At 59.2% G+C, this 14,651-nt stretch overlaps 2 protein-coding genes across 9 annotated transcripts; one reads left to right on the plus strand and one right to left on the minus strand.

Moving 5' to 3' along the window:
- The first annotated feature begins 113 nt into the window (after positions 1 to 113).
- SPHK2 (sphingosine kinase 2) lies at positions 114 to 8,220 on the plus strand. 7 transcript variants are annotated; one of them, XM_033844640.2, is made up of 7 exons: positions 114 to 257; positions 1,134 to 1,280; positions 4,242 to 4,716; positions 5,565 to 5,714; positions 5,831 to 5,925; positions 6,017 to 6,132; positions 6,541 to 8,220. In XM_033844640.2, exons 2-7 carry the CDS (start codon positions 1,242 to 1,244, stop codon positions 7,631 to 7,633), a joined length of 1,968 nt encoding a protein of 655 aa, XP_033700531.1. In that variant the 5' UTR covers positions 114 to 257; positions 1,134 to 1,241; the 3' UTR covers positions 7,634 to 8,220. The 7 variants fall into 7 exon arrangements, with proteins under 7 accessions (XP_033700531.1, XP_033700530.1, XP_073652202.1 ...); XM_033844639.2 differs by lacking the exon at positions 114 to 257 and adding an exon at positions 459 to 594; XM_073796100.1 differs by lacking the exons at positions 114 to 257; positions 1,134 to 1,280 and adding an exon at positions 2,648 to 2,694.
- Positions 8,221 to 8,522: 302 nt separating this feature from the next.
- Positions 8,523 to 14,411, minus strand: DBP (D-box binding PAR bZIP transcription factor). Of its 2 annotated transcripts, none has more exons than XM_033844648.2 (4): positions 13,615 to 14,394; positions 12,311 to 12,721; positions 10,480 to 10,691; positions 8,523 to 8,896 (listed from the first exon to the last, which is right to left on the minus strand). In XM_033844648.2, the coding sequence occupies exons 1-4, from the start codon at positions 13,751 to 13,753 to the stop codon at positions 8,681 to 8,683; spliced, it is 978 nt and encodes a 325-aa protein (XP_033700539.1). In that variant the 5' UTR covers positions 13,754 to 14,394; the 3' UTR covers positions 8,523 to 8,680. The 2 variants fall into 2 exon arrangements, with proteins under 2 accessions (XP_033700539.1, XP_073652225.1); XM_073796124.1 differs by having other exon boundaries at positions 8,780 to 8,915; positions 13,615 to 14,411.
- Positions 14,412 to 14,651: the final 240 nt, after the last annotated feature.

Below are 14,651 nucleotides of genomic sequence, written 5' to 3' on the forward strand. Positions count from 1 at the left end.
GATGGGCGATTCCGGAATTGGGTGGAGGAACATCTAAAGGGGAACAAGCGCTACGCCAAGGAGGGAAGGGCCAGCACGTCGGAGGCCTCTCTGGCCCTATCCAGTCCCTGTTCTTGATAGTCTTCCGGCAGAAGGGGATCTCGGAGCCAGAGAGATGTCGCGCGGAGCTAGGAAGACGTGTCGTGCGGTGACGCTCTGGCCCGACGCCGAAGGCCTCTCTGTGGCTCCCGGAGGACCTAGAGGGCCGAGTATTGGAGGTGAGGAGGCGGGGCTGGCGGGGCTAGTCGGGACCTCGGGAAACCTCTGACCTCAGGCTTTGGGCGTTTCCTTATCAGGCTCACATCTGCCTTATCTCGTGCTGCGCTTCCCAGCTTCGGCCGCAGCTCTGGAAGTCTTACTTGAGGTCTAATCCGAGATCTTCTTGCTGCAGCCCAGTCTATGGCATTCTGTATTTCCACCTTTTAGGTTCAGCTTCTCCCTCTGCCCCCAGATGGCCCTTCCCTGAACCCTACTCAGCCCCTGCTACCTGGAGGCTGCTTTTCCCAGCCGAGAGATTCAAGTGGCCCAGCGGGTTCGGTTTGAGGGACGTGCAAGGTACTGGAGCACAGAGGAGGCAAACTGAGGCCCCCGGGGCTTGGGGGATGGGGTGGAGAGAGGGATGAGTAAAAAACTCCTGAAAGAGAGGGGAGGAGAGACTCAGAGGGAGACAGAGATTCAAAGAGGAGGAGGAATGGAGACCCAGAAGGGGAGTGGAAAGAGACCAAGGGTGGCGAAATGGTGACCCGGGGAGTTAGAAGACCTAGAAAGAGAGGGAAGGTAGAGATCCAAGGAGGAGAAGAGACAGAAAGATGGTGATACCATCTGTAACCGAATTCAATTCTTGGCTTTGCTACTTACTAATGGTGTGACCTTGGGCAACCTCTCTGTGATTTGGGGCAAGTCGTGTAACTTCTCTGTGCCTTACTTTCCTTATCTGCAAAAAGGGGCGTCTATTGCTGTTATTAGCCTTTACTGGATGGGACCAGATGGACTGGTTGGGGCAGTGATGAAGCTGACTTGTCCACTTGTTTTCGTGGAAGCCCTGCAGCACTGCTAGCTTGGCCTCCTTTCCTCTGCCCTTCATGCTCCTACAGGCCAGGCCTGCACCATGAGGCCTGACTCCTTGTCCATACCACCTTCCCATGGCCTCCGACCCAGGGCCAGGGTCTTACTGATGTGATAACACAGCAGAGGGCCTGCAGATGAATGGACACCTTGAAGCAGAGGAGCAGCAGGACCAGGTAAGTGTCCATCTGAAAGTCCAGATCACCATACGATGGAACACAGTTTCCTTCTCTCCTCCTTGACCCTGTTCCTTGGTCTTTGAGTCCCGGCCTCTTTGATTACTGTATCTGTCTTTCTTTCCCCTGGAGCCCTAAGCACACGCACTGTGTTTCCCTGTCTCTCCATCTTTCTGGGTTTCTGTCCCTCTCTCCGGGTTACTTTTTGGCACATGTTATCTGGTGCTGTTGTTGTTCTCAGTTGAACACTAGGTACATTGATTGGTCACCTGATATTATTCTTGCCATGATTTCTTTCAATTTCATCGTGTCTTTGCCTCTCTGTATCTCTGTCAACATCTTTGCTTTCTGTCTCTTGGCTTCAGTTCCTCTCAGCCTCTAATATTCTCTCTGTCCTTCACCCCTGACCTAGAGGTCTCTCTCAGATACTCCCAGTCTCTCTCCTGAGTCTCCGTCTTACCGTGTAACTGGGTCATTCACTGGGCAGATATTTATGTCATGCTGCCCCCACGCTAGCTTGTGCCCAAGGTAAATAGTTTGTGAATTAATGAGCCTCTCCTCCCTGGTTTTCATTCTGAAAGTGTCTGTCCCCATGTCTCGCTGTGTCCATCATTTTCTGGGTTTTCTTATGTCCTTACCTTGCAGATTTTTTAAAATCTATTATTTATTTTATTTATTTATTATTTTTGGCTGCGTTGGGTCTTCGTTCCGTGGGCTTTCTCTAGTTGCCGCGAGGCATGTAGAACCCATGGCTCGAACCCATGTCCCCTGCATTGGCAGGCGGATTCTTAACCACTGCGCCACCAGGGAAGCCCACCTTGCACATTCTTAATTCCATTGTCTTTGTCTCTTTGTTTGTATCTCTGCTTTTCTTTATGTCTATCTCTCTGACTCTCTGTAACTGTCTGAAAAAGAGACAACACTCTCTCTTCAAGTCTCTTATTGCCTCTGACTCTGGTTCACTGTTCCCTTTTACTGTTTTTGCATATCTCTGGGTCTTTGTTAACTGTGTTAGGGTCATTCTCTATCTGCAGTTAAAGACCTTCTCCCCCTTGCCCCTTCTCTTTATAAAGTCAAAGGATGGGAGAGGCCCACTTGCCCTCAACAAAGATGGCGACAGGGGCTCTGGCCATGCTTCCGTGAAGCCGCCTCTGCTGCGCGTGTGCCCTCACCTACAATGGCGGCTGATCTCGCGAAGCGCGCTACCCCGCCCAGTTCTCCCGCTCTCCCGCGGCAGGCCCCTGCGCCAAGCTCGCGAGTCTGCTGGCCCCGCCCCCGCACGCTCTTATTGGTGCAACTTAGGCCGGCCGCGCGGCCATTGGCTGAGCGGATGCACACCCTCCCCCCCACCCCTGGGTCTGATGGGGGGCAGTTGGTGCTGACTTGAGTGGCCGCCTGGAGGAGGATCCGGCGTGTGAGGAGGGTCTGGGGTGTCGGGACAGGGACCCGAGTCAGGACGACTGAGGGAGCAAGAGGAACAGATACGCAGGCCCGGGACTTGGGTACTAGGGGTGTGGGATGGAGATGGAGAGCCAGAACCAGGACTGAGGGATCCAGGAATGAAAACCCAGGTCTGGAACTGGGGTGGGGATGGAGGGCCGGGACCCGGGGAACCGGAGACAGAGACTCAGGCTTATGGATTGGGGGGACCTATGGATGGAGACCCAGGCCCTGGTCTGGGGTACATGGAGGGTGGAGAGAATGGAGACCAGGCCAGAGACCTGGGGACCTAGGGACCGAGGCGCAGGCCCCAGAACTGGGGGAGATCTAGGGCTCTAAGTGGGGGGGGGGAGTCAATGCAAGTTTAGGGGTGGGGCTTGAAGAGCTGCCCAGGGTAGGGGGCAGAGGTGGCTCCTGAGAGTGAGTCCACAGATGGGGGTGTGTCTGGGGCAGTTCTGCGCCTGGGGAAGGTGAGGGGCAGGACTGATAGGTGACTGGGTGGGCGGGGCAGTGGGGAACAAAGGTGAGCTGGAAGGAGGAGGCAGAAACTGGGCAGAGGGCAGGGGGAGGGGACCTCAGGCCCAGCTCCCACTCTCTCCCTGGAGAGCAGGCGGCCAGACACCCAGGTCAGTGCTTGAGGTCCAGCTCTTGGCTCCTGTCCCTTGCAGGTGCCTGCGTGTGGCTCCTCTACCTCTCTGACCCCTTAGTTGCTCCATGTCACACCCCTTTCTCAGTTTCTCCAGCTACTACATCCCCTACCTCTTGCCTCTCCTGTCTGCTCTTTCTCTCCTAACTCTGTTGTCTGACTCTCAGAGGGCCTCTGGAGCCCCTAAACTCTCACTCTGCTCCCTAAGTATCTTTCATTATATTAGGTTTCATCTCACTGAAGCTGTTTGTCTCCTCTCAGTGTTTCTCTGGCTCTCAGACCTTTTTCTTTGTGTCTCAGTGCCTCTTCCTTGTTACTTTCTCCATCTGGAGTTGACTGTGTGTAGGTGTGTGGGGGTGTTTGTGTGTGTGTGTGTTCTGTTGTGTTTTTCTCTACCTTTGTATGTCTATTTATATGTCTCCACCATCCTGATCTCTCTCCTTTGCATTATTTTTCTCCAAAGTCCTTAATTGTCATCCAACACGATATGTATTTTATGTCTATCTTGTTTTCCTGTCTTCCGATTGGAATATAAACTCCACGAAGGCAGGGATTTTTGTCTGTTTTATTCCCTGCTGTGTTTGCTCGGCCTGGCACCATGATTGGCACATACTACTGAATAAGTATTTGGGGAATAAAGGAATGAATATTTGCATGCCTGGGTGTGGACCCTCCAGGATGCTGGCCTTCCTGGCCAGCTGACCTCTGCCCTGCGTCCTCAGTCTTCCCACACTTTGTCTGGGCCTGTCTGGTGCTCCCATCTTGCCTGTCAGCACCCCTCATTGTCTCCTCTTATCCACAGGCCCTGCCCCTGCTTCCCTCTGCCCACCATGGGGGTCCTGGACTCTGACTCCTACCTTCCTTCCTCCCCACAGAGGCCAGAGCAGGAGCTGACCTGGAGCTGGGGCCACAGGCCTAGGAGCGCCCTGGACAGGGTCAAGGCCATGGCCCCCCCACCGCCACTGCCATTGACCCCCAGCACCCCACTCCTGCATGGCGAGTTTGGCTCCTACCCAGCCCGAGGCCCACGCTTCGCCCTCACTCTCACACCACAAGCCCTGCACATACAACGGCTGCGGCCAAAGCCTGAAGCCCGGCCCCGGGGTGGCCTGGTCCTGCTGGCTGAGGTCTCAGGCTGCTGCACCCTGCGGAGCCGAAGCCCCTCGGACTCAGCAGCCTACTTCTGCATCTACACCTACCCGAGGGGCCGGCGGGGGGGCCGGCGCAGAGCTGCACGCACCTTCCGGGCCGACGGGGCGGCCACCTACGAGGAGAACCGTGCTGAGGCCCAGCGCTGGGCCACTGCCCTCACGTGTCTGCTCCGCGGACTGCCACTACCTGGGGACGGGGGTGAGGCACTGGGCGGCCTCTCTGTCCTAAGGCCACCTTGGTGTCTCCGCAGATCTCCCTCTGCGGCATCTCTGTGGGCATCTCTGTCTCTACTTTTCTGTGTGTCTGTCTGTGTGATGTGTCTCTCTGGGTTCATACTGAAAGAGTGATGCACAGACGGATGGGCACAGAAGGCAAAATCCCAGGCAGAGAAGGATTGGGTCTGCTGCTCTCATGAGATTTCTGTCTCTGTCCCCTCCCCCCTTTCATGGGTCCTGACCACAGATGAGTCAGAGGCTCCCGGGCTGGTGAGAGCAGCCAAGTGAGATATGCTCAGTCACCACCCTGCATGACAGGCACTCGCAGAGGTCCCCTGGGGCGTCTCAGGAGCCCAGAGGTGGCATCTAATCCAGCTGTGGGGATTCAGAGGAGGCTTTCAGGCAGAGGCCCCCACCTAGGGTACTCAGTTGGCACAGGAAGGTAAAGGTTCCAGGGTCCCCAGCCGGCGGGCCTTCCTTGGTCCTGGCTGGCTGGGGGTGAGGCCCTCACAGTGGAGTAACCTGTTCCTGGGTTCCAGGTGTTTGGGGGTGTGGAAGGTGGAAACCACAGCTCCCCCCCCCCCAACTGTGAGTCCAAAGGGCTCTGGGATTAGACACCGGATCCCTGCCTTTGTCTCAGCAGCTGGGAGGGGGGCGGGCTGTACACCTGGGCCTGAGCTGGTGAGGCCGGGGAGAAAATAACTTTCAACTCCCAGCAGGTTTTGATGCCAGCCCTCCACCACCTCCACTGGAGGCTATTTGCAGTTACTGGTTCTGAGGTGAGGGGCTTGGTGCCCTGACCTCTGTAGACTCCTTTTCCTCTCTCTGCAGAAATCACCCCCGACCTTCTGCCAAGGCCTCCCCGATTGCTCCTATTGGTCAATCCCTTTGGGGGGCGGGGCCTGGCCTGGCAGTGGTGTAAGAACCATGTGCTGCCCATGATCTCTGAAGCGGGGCTGTCCTTCAACCTCATCCAGACAGGTAAGGGCAGTGTCATGATAGAGGCGGGAGCTGGGGGCTAGGACTCCTGAGTCCTGGGGAGTGGTGGTTGGTCAGGGGTGGAACAGCCTGCCTCACTTCCTGGTTCCCCACCTTAGAACGACATAACCATGCCCGGGAGCTGGTCCAGGGGTTGAGCCTGAGCGAGTGGGATGGCATCGTCACCGTCTCCGGAGATGGGCTGCTGTATGAGGTAGGGTAGGACCACCCTGCCCCAAGCCTGAGCCCTGTGGGACTGCGGAGGCCAGGGCCAACACGCAGGTGTCTGGTCTCCCACCCTCCAGGTACTGAATGGACTCCTAGAACGCCCCGACTGGGAAGAGGCCGTGAAGACCCCCGTGGGCATCCTCCCCTGTGGCTCGGGCAACGCACTGGCAGGAGCCGTGAACCAGCATGGGGGGTAGGTGGGAGGAGCCCTCCTGGGATAACAGGGACCTGGTACATCTGCACCACATCTTCCCCTCAGCCAGGTCAGTCTGGCTGAGGGATGCTCCCCACACCCCCCAGACATTTTTGCCTGTCTTGTTCTTAGCTGTCTCCCTAGTGCCTAGAACTGTGCCTGGCACACAGGAGGCACTCAGTGAATGCTTATGGAATGAAAGAACTGACAGGGAACCTGGCTCAGTAAGAAGAGTCCGTCTGGAGGTGGCCAAATGGCTGCGAGCAGGCCCCAGGACATGCCCGGCCTCCTCTCCCCATTGTCTGCTGCCCCACCCGTCTGTGTGTTTCTCCTCCCCGCCTGGCACTGTGTATCTCACCCAGCCTGTTTGCTCTTTCCCACCGTATCCGTCCATGTCTGACTGTGAAGGTTTGAGCCGGCCCTGGGCATTGACCTGCTGCTCAACTGCTCCTTGCTGCTCTGCCGGGGTGGCAGCCACCCGCTGGACCTGCTCTCCGTCACTCTGGCCTCCGGCTCCCGCTGTTTCTCCTTCCTGTCTGTGGCCTGGGGCTTTGTGTCAGATGTGGACATCCAGAGCGAGCGTTTCAGGGCCCTGGGCAGTGCTCGCTTCACGCTGGGCACAGTCCTGGGCCTCGCCACACTGCACACCTACCGCGGCCGCCTCTCCTACCTCCCTGCCACGGTGGAGCCCGCCTCACCCGCCCCTGCCCATGGCCTGCCACGTGCCAAGTCAGAGCTGACCCTAGCCCCCGGACCAGCTCCACCCGTGGCCCACTCACCCCTGCACCGCTCAGTGTCTGACCTGCCCCTGCCCCTGCCTCAGCCTGCCCTGACCTCCCCTGGCTCACCTGAACCCCTGCCCATCCTGTCCCTCAACGGTGGGGGCCCAGAGCTGGCTGGGGACTGGGGTGGGGCCGGGGATGCTCCACTGTCCCCAGACCCACTGCTGCCCTCGCCGCCTGGCTCCCCCAAGGCAGCTCAACTCTCACCCATCACCGAGGGGGCCTCAGAAATGCCAGCATCCTCTGGGCTCCCACCTCCCACCCCTGATGCCCGGGTAGCCATCTCTGCTGGGGGCCCACCTGACCACCTGCTCCCTCCTCTAGGCGCTCCACTACCCCCAGGCTGGGTGACAATGGAGGGGGACTTTGTGCTTATTTTGGCCATCTCACCCAGTCACCTGGGGGCTGACCTAGTGGCAGCGCCCCACGCGCGCTTTGACGACGGCCTGGTGCACCTGTGCTGGGTGCGCGGTGGCATCTCACGGGCGGCGCTCCTGCGCCTGTTTCTGGCCATGGAGCGCGGTAGCCACTTCAGCCTGGGCTGTCCGCAGCTGGGCTACGCTGCGGCTCGTGCCTTCCGCCTTGAGCCGCTCACGCCCCGCGGCGTGCTCACGGTGGACGGGGAGCAGGTGGAGTATGGGCCATTGCAGGCGCAGGTGCATCCCGGCCTCGGTACTCTGCTCACGGGTCCTTCAGGCTGCCCTGGGCGGGAGCCTTAACTCCAACCAAGCTTGGAACTCGCCCGGAGCGGGGCTTACATTCCTGAGGGGGCGGAGCCTGAGCTAGGGGTCGTGGTGTGGCTGCTAGAGTCAGGGCGGAGGCTACAGTGGTCCTGCCTGGTCTCAGGATTGCGCCCTACCCTAGGGGACCAGAGGTGATGCTGGAGGATGTCCCGAATTCCGGGGGTTGGGGTCCTGACGGTCACGGAGAAATGGGCTCGCCCCAAGGGTAGTGCCTGATCAACGAGGGCGGGTTCTCCAGACCCTCGAGAACGGCTCGTAGAAAGCCAGGTCGGCTGAGGGCGGAGCCTGTCTTAACGCGTAGTCCAGTGACGTGACCTGGAATGTACGGGCTGGGGAGGCCTTAGATAACCGGCCCCGTCTACTCCGGTGTCTCCACCAAGCTGGCCAATCAGCCCAGGAGGGGCAAGTTCCCCGGGCGGCGCTCCGATTTGCACTAATGTCCCTCCCCCCGTGGGTGGGGGCGGGGAAGTTCGTTTCCTCCGTCTTCTGTGCGTCCCCCAGCCCCAATCTTCAAAGCAATTGAAAAGGTCTATGCAATAAAGGTAGTGGCTTCATTCCTCTCAGGCCCTCGCCCCTTCCTCCATCCAGCAACCCGTGGGAGGGAACAGACTCTAGGCACTTCCAGCAGCTCCTGCCTTTTATGGACCGAAGCCCAGACCTGCCCATGGACTGCGGCCAGCGTGACCCGCTGGCCTTGAACTGGGGCCAGGGAGCTGCCTCCTCCCCCACGACAGCTGGCTCTGGGGTTCTCAAGATTTATTCAGGATCGTGTTAACGGAGGCGGTGGGAGGATGGGGTCCCCGACGTGCCGGGGGGCACACACTGAGGACCTTCCCCGCCCCCGCGAGGGAGCGGGGAGGCTCACTTTTTCTTAAAAATATAAATGTATTTATCTGCATCATCACATCCCTGGGGCACCCAGCTGGCCGGCCCGTGGGCCACAGGGCGGGGAGGGAAGAGGGCGTCAGGGCGCAAGTCTGAGTGAGGCGGAGGAGAGCTCCACCTGTTGGGGTGGGGGCGGCCTCACAGGGCTCCGTGCTGGGCCTGGTAGCGGGACAGCACGGCGCGGTAGTGGGACAGCTCCTGGCGCACGGCCACCACCTCCTGCCGTAGCAGGGCGTTCTCCTTCTCCAGGAAGGCCGCCCGCACCGATATCTGGTTCTCCTTGAGCCTCCGGGCGTCGCGGGACCGCTTGGCTGCCTCGTTATTCTTGTACCGCCGGCTCCAATACTTCTCATCCTGGATGGGTGGGAAAGCACTGCGGTCCAGAGGGGCCCCGGCCCAGCGAGAGAAGGGAGGAGCAGCTTTGCTTCTGACTTCAAGGACCAGAGTGCACCTAAGAAACCTACCCCCCACCCCCACCCTGGGCTGCTGCTCACCCAGCAGTGGGGCCTAGAGGATACCCGATCTCCCCTGAATGGGTACCCAAGGATCTGGCCTTCTAGGGCCCCGGCTGCTATGGACAGCAGGCCCCTAGCAACAGCTAAGGCGTGAGATAGCCTCCCACCCCAAGCAACTGAGCTTCAAGTCTCCACTGTGCAGAGGAGGCCCAGCTCTTCTCACTTGACAAAAGGCCTGCAGTTAGCTCCTGGTTTGCTAAGGATTCTTGTTCCCTAGCAACAAGACCTTCAGGGTCTGAAGACTTCTCCCATTGAAAAGCACTGCCCTATACATCACCTTTCCAGATCCTGGTTGCTAAGGAAAGCCTAGGTTCCCTAGTGATGGGGTTTGGTGTCCCATAAAATCCTCTCAGAGCTGGGCCCTTCTGACCTTGCTGCCAAGGCAACCTCACCCCTCATTAGCAAACAAAAGTGAGGTGTAAGTGGTCCCAGTGACCACAGCCAGTCTCTGACCCACTGGCTTTGAATAGAGGCCAGGGAGCTGCCTCCTCCCCAACAGTCCCTGGTTGCAAACGGGCCTATCCTGAGACCTCCCCACACCATTATGTCTAGAGTTCTCCAGTCCTGGAATTGGGCTGTGGAGGAGGACCACTCCTTAGTACAAGGACGACCCAGAGCTCTGAAAGATGCCCCTCCATCCCCATTTCATTAAAGCCTAGTCCCTGCTAGCTAGGGTAAACCCACTCCCTAGCAACGGCCTCATGGCAAGAGAAACCACTGGTCTAGATTTGGTTTACAGGCCAGTACCCACTGCTTCAAGTAGTTGTGTCTTACACAAGGACACGCCAAAGTCTGTGAGACAAGCCCAAGTACTTCTTGTTAGGGAAGAACCCAGGACTGACAAAGACAGAATGCTAGAGAGATGCAGTCACTGCCCAAAGCACCCCAAATCAGAATGTGGCCCTGGCCGCTAATGAGAACCTGAGGCCTCTTAACAGTGAGTCCAGAAAACAAGGCCTAGAGGGGCTGGCAAAGCTTCATCCTAGGCAGATGCAGTTGCCCTGAAGGATGCCCCAGCTCAGAGATTCAAGGACCAACCCCTGCCTAGCTGGCTGCTCAGAAGAAACAAGCTGATATCACATTCCTAAAGGATGCTATCCTTAGCAACTGGGCCTGGTAGAGCCCGAAGCCTGCCCCAATGAGGGTGTTGGGTCCAACCGACAGGAGAAGCTCCAAGCCTGTAAACTGTCCCAGCAGTGCTGGCTGAGTCTGAATCCCACAACGATACGGTTTGCACAAATCTCAAGCCCAAACCTCTGTCCCTGTGCAGCCCCTGGCCAAGGAGGACTGGTCCTTAGCTGTAGGTTAGGAGAATGTGAGCTAATCCCAAGTGAGAAACCCAGGTCTGACTAAAGAAAGGGCCACCGCTGGCTCTGGAGCCAGCACCCACGAAGCCTGCGTCCTACACCCAGCAATGCTCACCTTCTGCTCCTCTGGCACCTGGATCTTCCGTGCCTTCTTCATGATTGGCTGGGGCTTAAGTTCCTCCTCTGAGAAGCGATGTCTCCGAGGGTCAAAGGTCTCATGGCCGGGAATACTTGACAGGGCTAAATCAGCTGGGTCAGGTTCAAAGGTCATCAGCACCTCCACCGTGTCTGGGTCCACAGGGCTGGGTGTGTCCCGAGAGGTCAGGCCTTGGGGAAATAGAATGTGCCACCTGAGTGTGTATTTATTTTGGGGAGGGGGTTCCCAGAGGCTACCCCCTGCTCAGGTATCATATCCACCACAAGGAAGGCCCTTATGGGGTTTAACATAAAGCCTGCCAGGGATCAACCTCCCTAATATAAAATATGAAGGTTCCTTAAGCCACAAAGATGCTTAGAAATCATGAAACCAGCTCCACTTTTACACACAGGAACACTGAGGCCCAATCATATGTGACTTGCCCTAAGTAACACAGGAACCTCAATTATTGCTTCTAAAACCTCAGGACTTCAGAGTTACAGCGTTAGCTTCCTTCCCTATAGTCCTACCCTTCTTAACTGAATCCCCAAACAAAGCCTAGACCCCCCGCTGTTCAGAGAAAAGGAATTTAATGCACCGAAAAGACCTCAGGTTAGCTCTTTAAAGAGCTGCTAAGTCCAAAGAGTTAGGGACAAGAAGCATAAAGGGCTCTGAGGTTCCAGGTTGGTTCAAGCGTAAGAGAGGCCTGTACCTTTAAGAGAGAGCCAGCTGGGGCCAACCGAGGACACAGGTTCAGGGCCGAGTCACGTGCTGGCGCCTGCTTTCCCGCCCCGCCCCCCTGCCGCCACGGGCGCCCTCCTGTTCCCCAGTCCCGCCCCCTCCCGCGTGACCGCGCGTGCGCGAAGCGCGAAGCACGGAGGAGGGAGGAGAGGACTCACGTGGCGCGGGAATGTGCGACTGGGAAGGGGAGGGCCCTGGTCCTGCCCGGAGGTCGGACCAGGAGCAGGTGTGTCCAGGAATCCCCAACCTGCAGTCCGCCCCTGGCTACCCCAAGGTGCCAGATGGAGCACACCTTTCCTCTTGCTCCCTGGGGTCTCCCAGCTCGAACCTTTCAACCGCCAAGGATCCAGACCCCTCTGCTCTCTAGGGAACACTCGAGAACCGACCCCCTCGATATTCTCAGGCCCCAAACGTCCTCGCCACTAGGATATACACGATTCTGGGACCCCAAGCCCCTACCCCAGGAATATAGAAAGCTCGGTCCTTGCCCCAATGGAAGACCCAGGATGAAGGTCCCTTCTGAAGGACTCCGGGACCCGGGGCGCCAGCCCCTCTCCACTGGGATGGGGGGGCCGAGGAGGCAGGGCTGCCAGTCCCTTTTGTCCTGGGGAAACAGAAGTCTGTGTCCGGCCCTCGTCTTCCTCCCTCGTAGAGGCCTAGGATTTCCGGTCCTACCCCAGTTCCACCGCTTCCGGGTCCAGATTCTGGGGTGCAGTCCACTCCCCAGTAAATAATTCCACTGTCCTGGGACCCCAATCCCTACTCCTCGAGTATCCAGAGCCTTTGTCCTCATGTCCCACGTAAAATTCACACGACCTCACCACTGAGCAGGCTTCCTGGAACTTGGGGTCCCAAGTCCCTCATCTCCTATAGGTCCAGGATACGCAGTTTCTGATCCATTAGGGGACACAGAATCCGGACTCCTCTCCCGACATCTCCCAATTAGGGGACCCGGAATTCGGGCATGCAGCCCCAGTCCCACCTTCCTGACCCCCAGATTCTCACACCCCCGCCCTCTGGAGTCCAAGCCCCGCCCAACCAGGGCCCTGCCCCGCCCTAGCCGTCGCACCTGCGCGGTGGCCGCCGGCGGCCCCGAGGGCAGCCCGGGCGGGGGCGTGCCCGGGCGAGGAGCGAGGGGAAGCCGAGCCGCAGGAGCCGGGCCCTGGGGAGGGTGCAGGTGTGCGCACGGGCGAGGGCGCTGGCGACGGGCCGCCGGGGGGCGGCGGGCTGGGAGGGAGCCCATGCTCCAGCAGGAAGGCGTCCAGGTCCACGTACTCCACGTCGCCGAACGGCAGCGTCCGCTCCCACAGTAGCGGCGCCAACAGACCCGGGCCGGGCGCAGCCCCAGGGCGTCCCCGTGGGGACCCGCCGCCCACTACCGCCCCAGCTGAGGCATCCGCAGGTCCCGCTGGCTCCAGGCCCGGCCCGGGGACCGTGGCTGCCGGCGGGGCCGCCTTGCGCTCCTTTTCCTTCAGCAGACCTGCGGGCCAGGGAAAGCGGGCAGGGTGGGGAGGAGGAGAAAGACGGAGATGAAGAAGCGACTCCGAGAGGAGAGAGACACGAGGAACGAGGAGATGGAGCCCCACACCGCAGAGATCCAGAGAGAGGGGGGGCAGGAGGGAAGTGGGGGAGAGACCCGGGAGGGAGGGCAAAGACCCAGAGAGAGGAGGGGACAGAGGCTCAGAGAGGGAGAGAGACCCAGAGAGAAAAGACAAGAGACGGGGGTGGCGGACCGAGAAAGGGATAGAGAGGAAGGGAGACTCAAAAAGAGGGGAGGACAGGGACGCAAAGAGAGAGATGGGGACAGAGACCCAGGAAGGGATAGACACACAGAAGGGGGATGGAAGTTCAGACAGAGGTAGGTGGAGGGTTGGGCAGGAGAGATTTTTAAAATGACAGCTCTGTTAATTCCTCTGTAATCTACAACCCCCCCCACTCTCTGCGCACTGTACCCCCTCTTCCCTGCCCCCACACTCTAAGGGGCAGGAAGGGGCTCTATTCCTGGGGCACATTCCTCATCCCTAGACTCCATGTGACCCCAGGAGGCCCCGCCCAAGCCCGTGTAACAACCGTGTGAGCATCCGACACACCCCCCTCCCTTCTCCCTGGACCCCAGGGGTCCAGACTCTCGGAACCAAAAGGAAGAGGGGGCTGGGGCCTAGAGTCTTGAATCCTGGGAGTGGACAGGCATGAGAACCGGTACTTTTGGGTCCTGGGTGCTGAGGGATCTAGGGGCCTAAACACCTAAGTATAATATTTGGGTAGATAAAGGTTGGGAGGATGGACTCTTGGCACGTAGGAGGTAGCTGTGGACCCTCCCGGCACTAAGGGAGTAGGGTGTCTGAGTTGGGCGAGATGGGGGCTAGAACTCACAGCTGGCTGGCTCTTTGGGCTTGCTGGTCCCCTGCAGAAGGCTCCGCAGCCCAAGCAGCGCTCCCCCGCCAGGGGGGGCCCCGGTCGGGCTGCCCAGCAGCAGGGGGGCCGGAGTCCTGTCGCTCACGGGCCGCGCCATCGCCCGGCACCTGCCCGCAGGCTCACGGGTTCATGGAGAGGCGAACAGCTGGCTTGCCAGTCAGCAGCACACTCCTGTGGTTCGGGCGAGTGTCTGCCCAGGGGCGGGCGAGCGTAGCTTGCAAGCCTCCAGTATCCAGAACACTGCAAATCCTAGGAGCGACGGGGATTTGCAGTCCTCGGTGCAGAAACGTGCAACTCAAGAGGGTCCCAGGAGACCATACAGTCTGGGTGAGGGGCTGATCAAATCAGGCGGCCGGCTCTTTGCAACCGAGGGTTCAAGGGGACACAAGGCGCTCCTTCTACAAGGTGGGTGAGCCTGGCTCTTGCAAAATCTGCAGCCCTCTCCTAGGAAGGAGGTTTGCAATCTGCACCAAGAGGTGTGCGCGGAGGGCCGGGGAGAGGGCAGGAGGAGGCGGCTGCCTTGAGGCGTGGCCAAAGCAAACTTCTTTCGCGGAAAAAAAAAAAAAAAAGCCAAACCAAAACACCCGACGCCACAGAGCGCACCCCTCCTCTCGGCCCCCGCCAGACTCCGGCCTTGCACCCCAGCCGCGTGCCTCCCTCCGGCTGAAAGCGCGGGCCAATGGCGTCTTGACCCCTCTAGACGCACAGCCAATGGGACCCCTGGATCCGCCAAGTCCTGGGAGTGCGAGAGAGGGTCTCAGTGCGTGAAGTTACCTTGCCTTTTGGAGGGAGGCGGGACCCTGACCTACATTCACCCAATGGGAGACGGCGTTGGGGGCGGGACCGTGACCCAGTTTGGGCCAATGAGGCAGACGGGAGGGGGAAGCACATGGCTTTGCGCGTGCTGCCTGACGGGGAGGGTGGGTAAAGGGGTGGGAGGGGAGAAGAGCCGCTTAAAGGAGCCGCGAATCCAAATGACGGGAAACGGGAAGCCA

The sequence above is a fragment of the Tursiops truncatus genome, chromosome 19 (genome assembly GCF_011762595.2).
Source record: "Tursiops truncatus isolate mTurTru1 chromosome 19, mTurTru1.mat.Y, whole genome shotgun sequence".
In the NCBI taxonomy this organism is placed as follows: domain Eukaryota; kingdom Metazoa; phylum Chordata; class Mammalia; order Artiodactyla; family Delphinidae; genus Tursiops; species Tursiops truncatus.

Coding starts and splice junctions, on each gene's coding strand:
- SPHK2 (XM_033844640.2), top strand. CDS start 1,242: ATGAATGGACACCTTGAAGCAGAGGAGCAGCAGGACCAG. Junction 4,717..5,564: donor GCCACTACCTGGGGACGGGG/GTGAGGCACTGG, acceptor CTCTCTCTGCAG/AAATCACCCCCGACCTTCTG. Junction 5,926..6,016: donor GAGATGGGCTGCTGTATGAG/GTAGGGTAGGAC, acceptor CCCACCCTCCAG/GTACTGAATGGACTCCTAGA.
- DBP (XM_033844648.2), bottom strand. CDS start 13,753: ATGGCGCGGCCCGTGAGCGACAGGACTCCGGCCCCCCTGCTGCTGGGC. Junction 10,692..12,310: donor CGCCGGCGGCCACCGCGCAG/GTGCGACGGCTA, acceptor TATTTCCCCAAG/GCCTGACCTCTCGGGACACA. Junction 8,897..10,479: donor AGGTGCCAGAGGAGCAGAAG/GTGAGCATTGCT, acceptor CCACCCATCCAG/GATGAGAAGTATTGGAGCCG.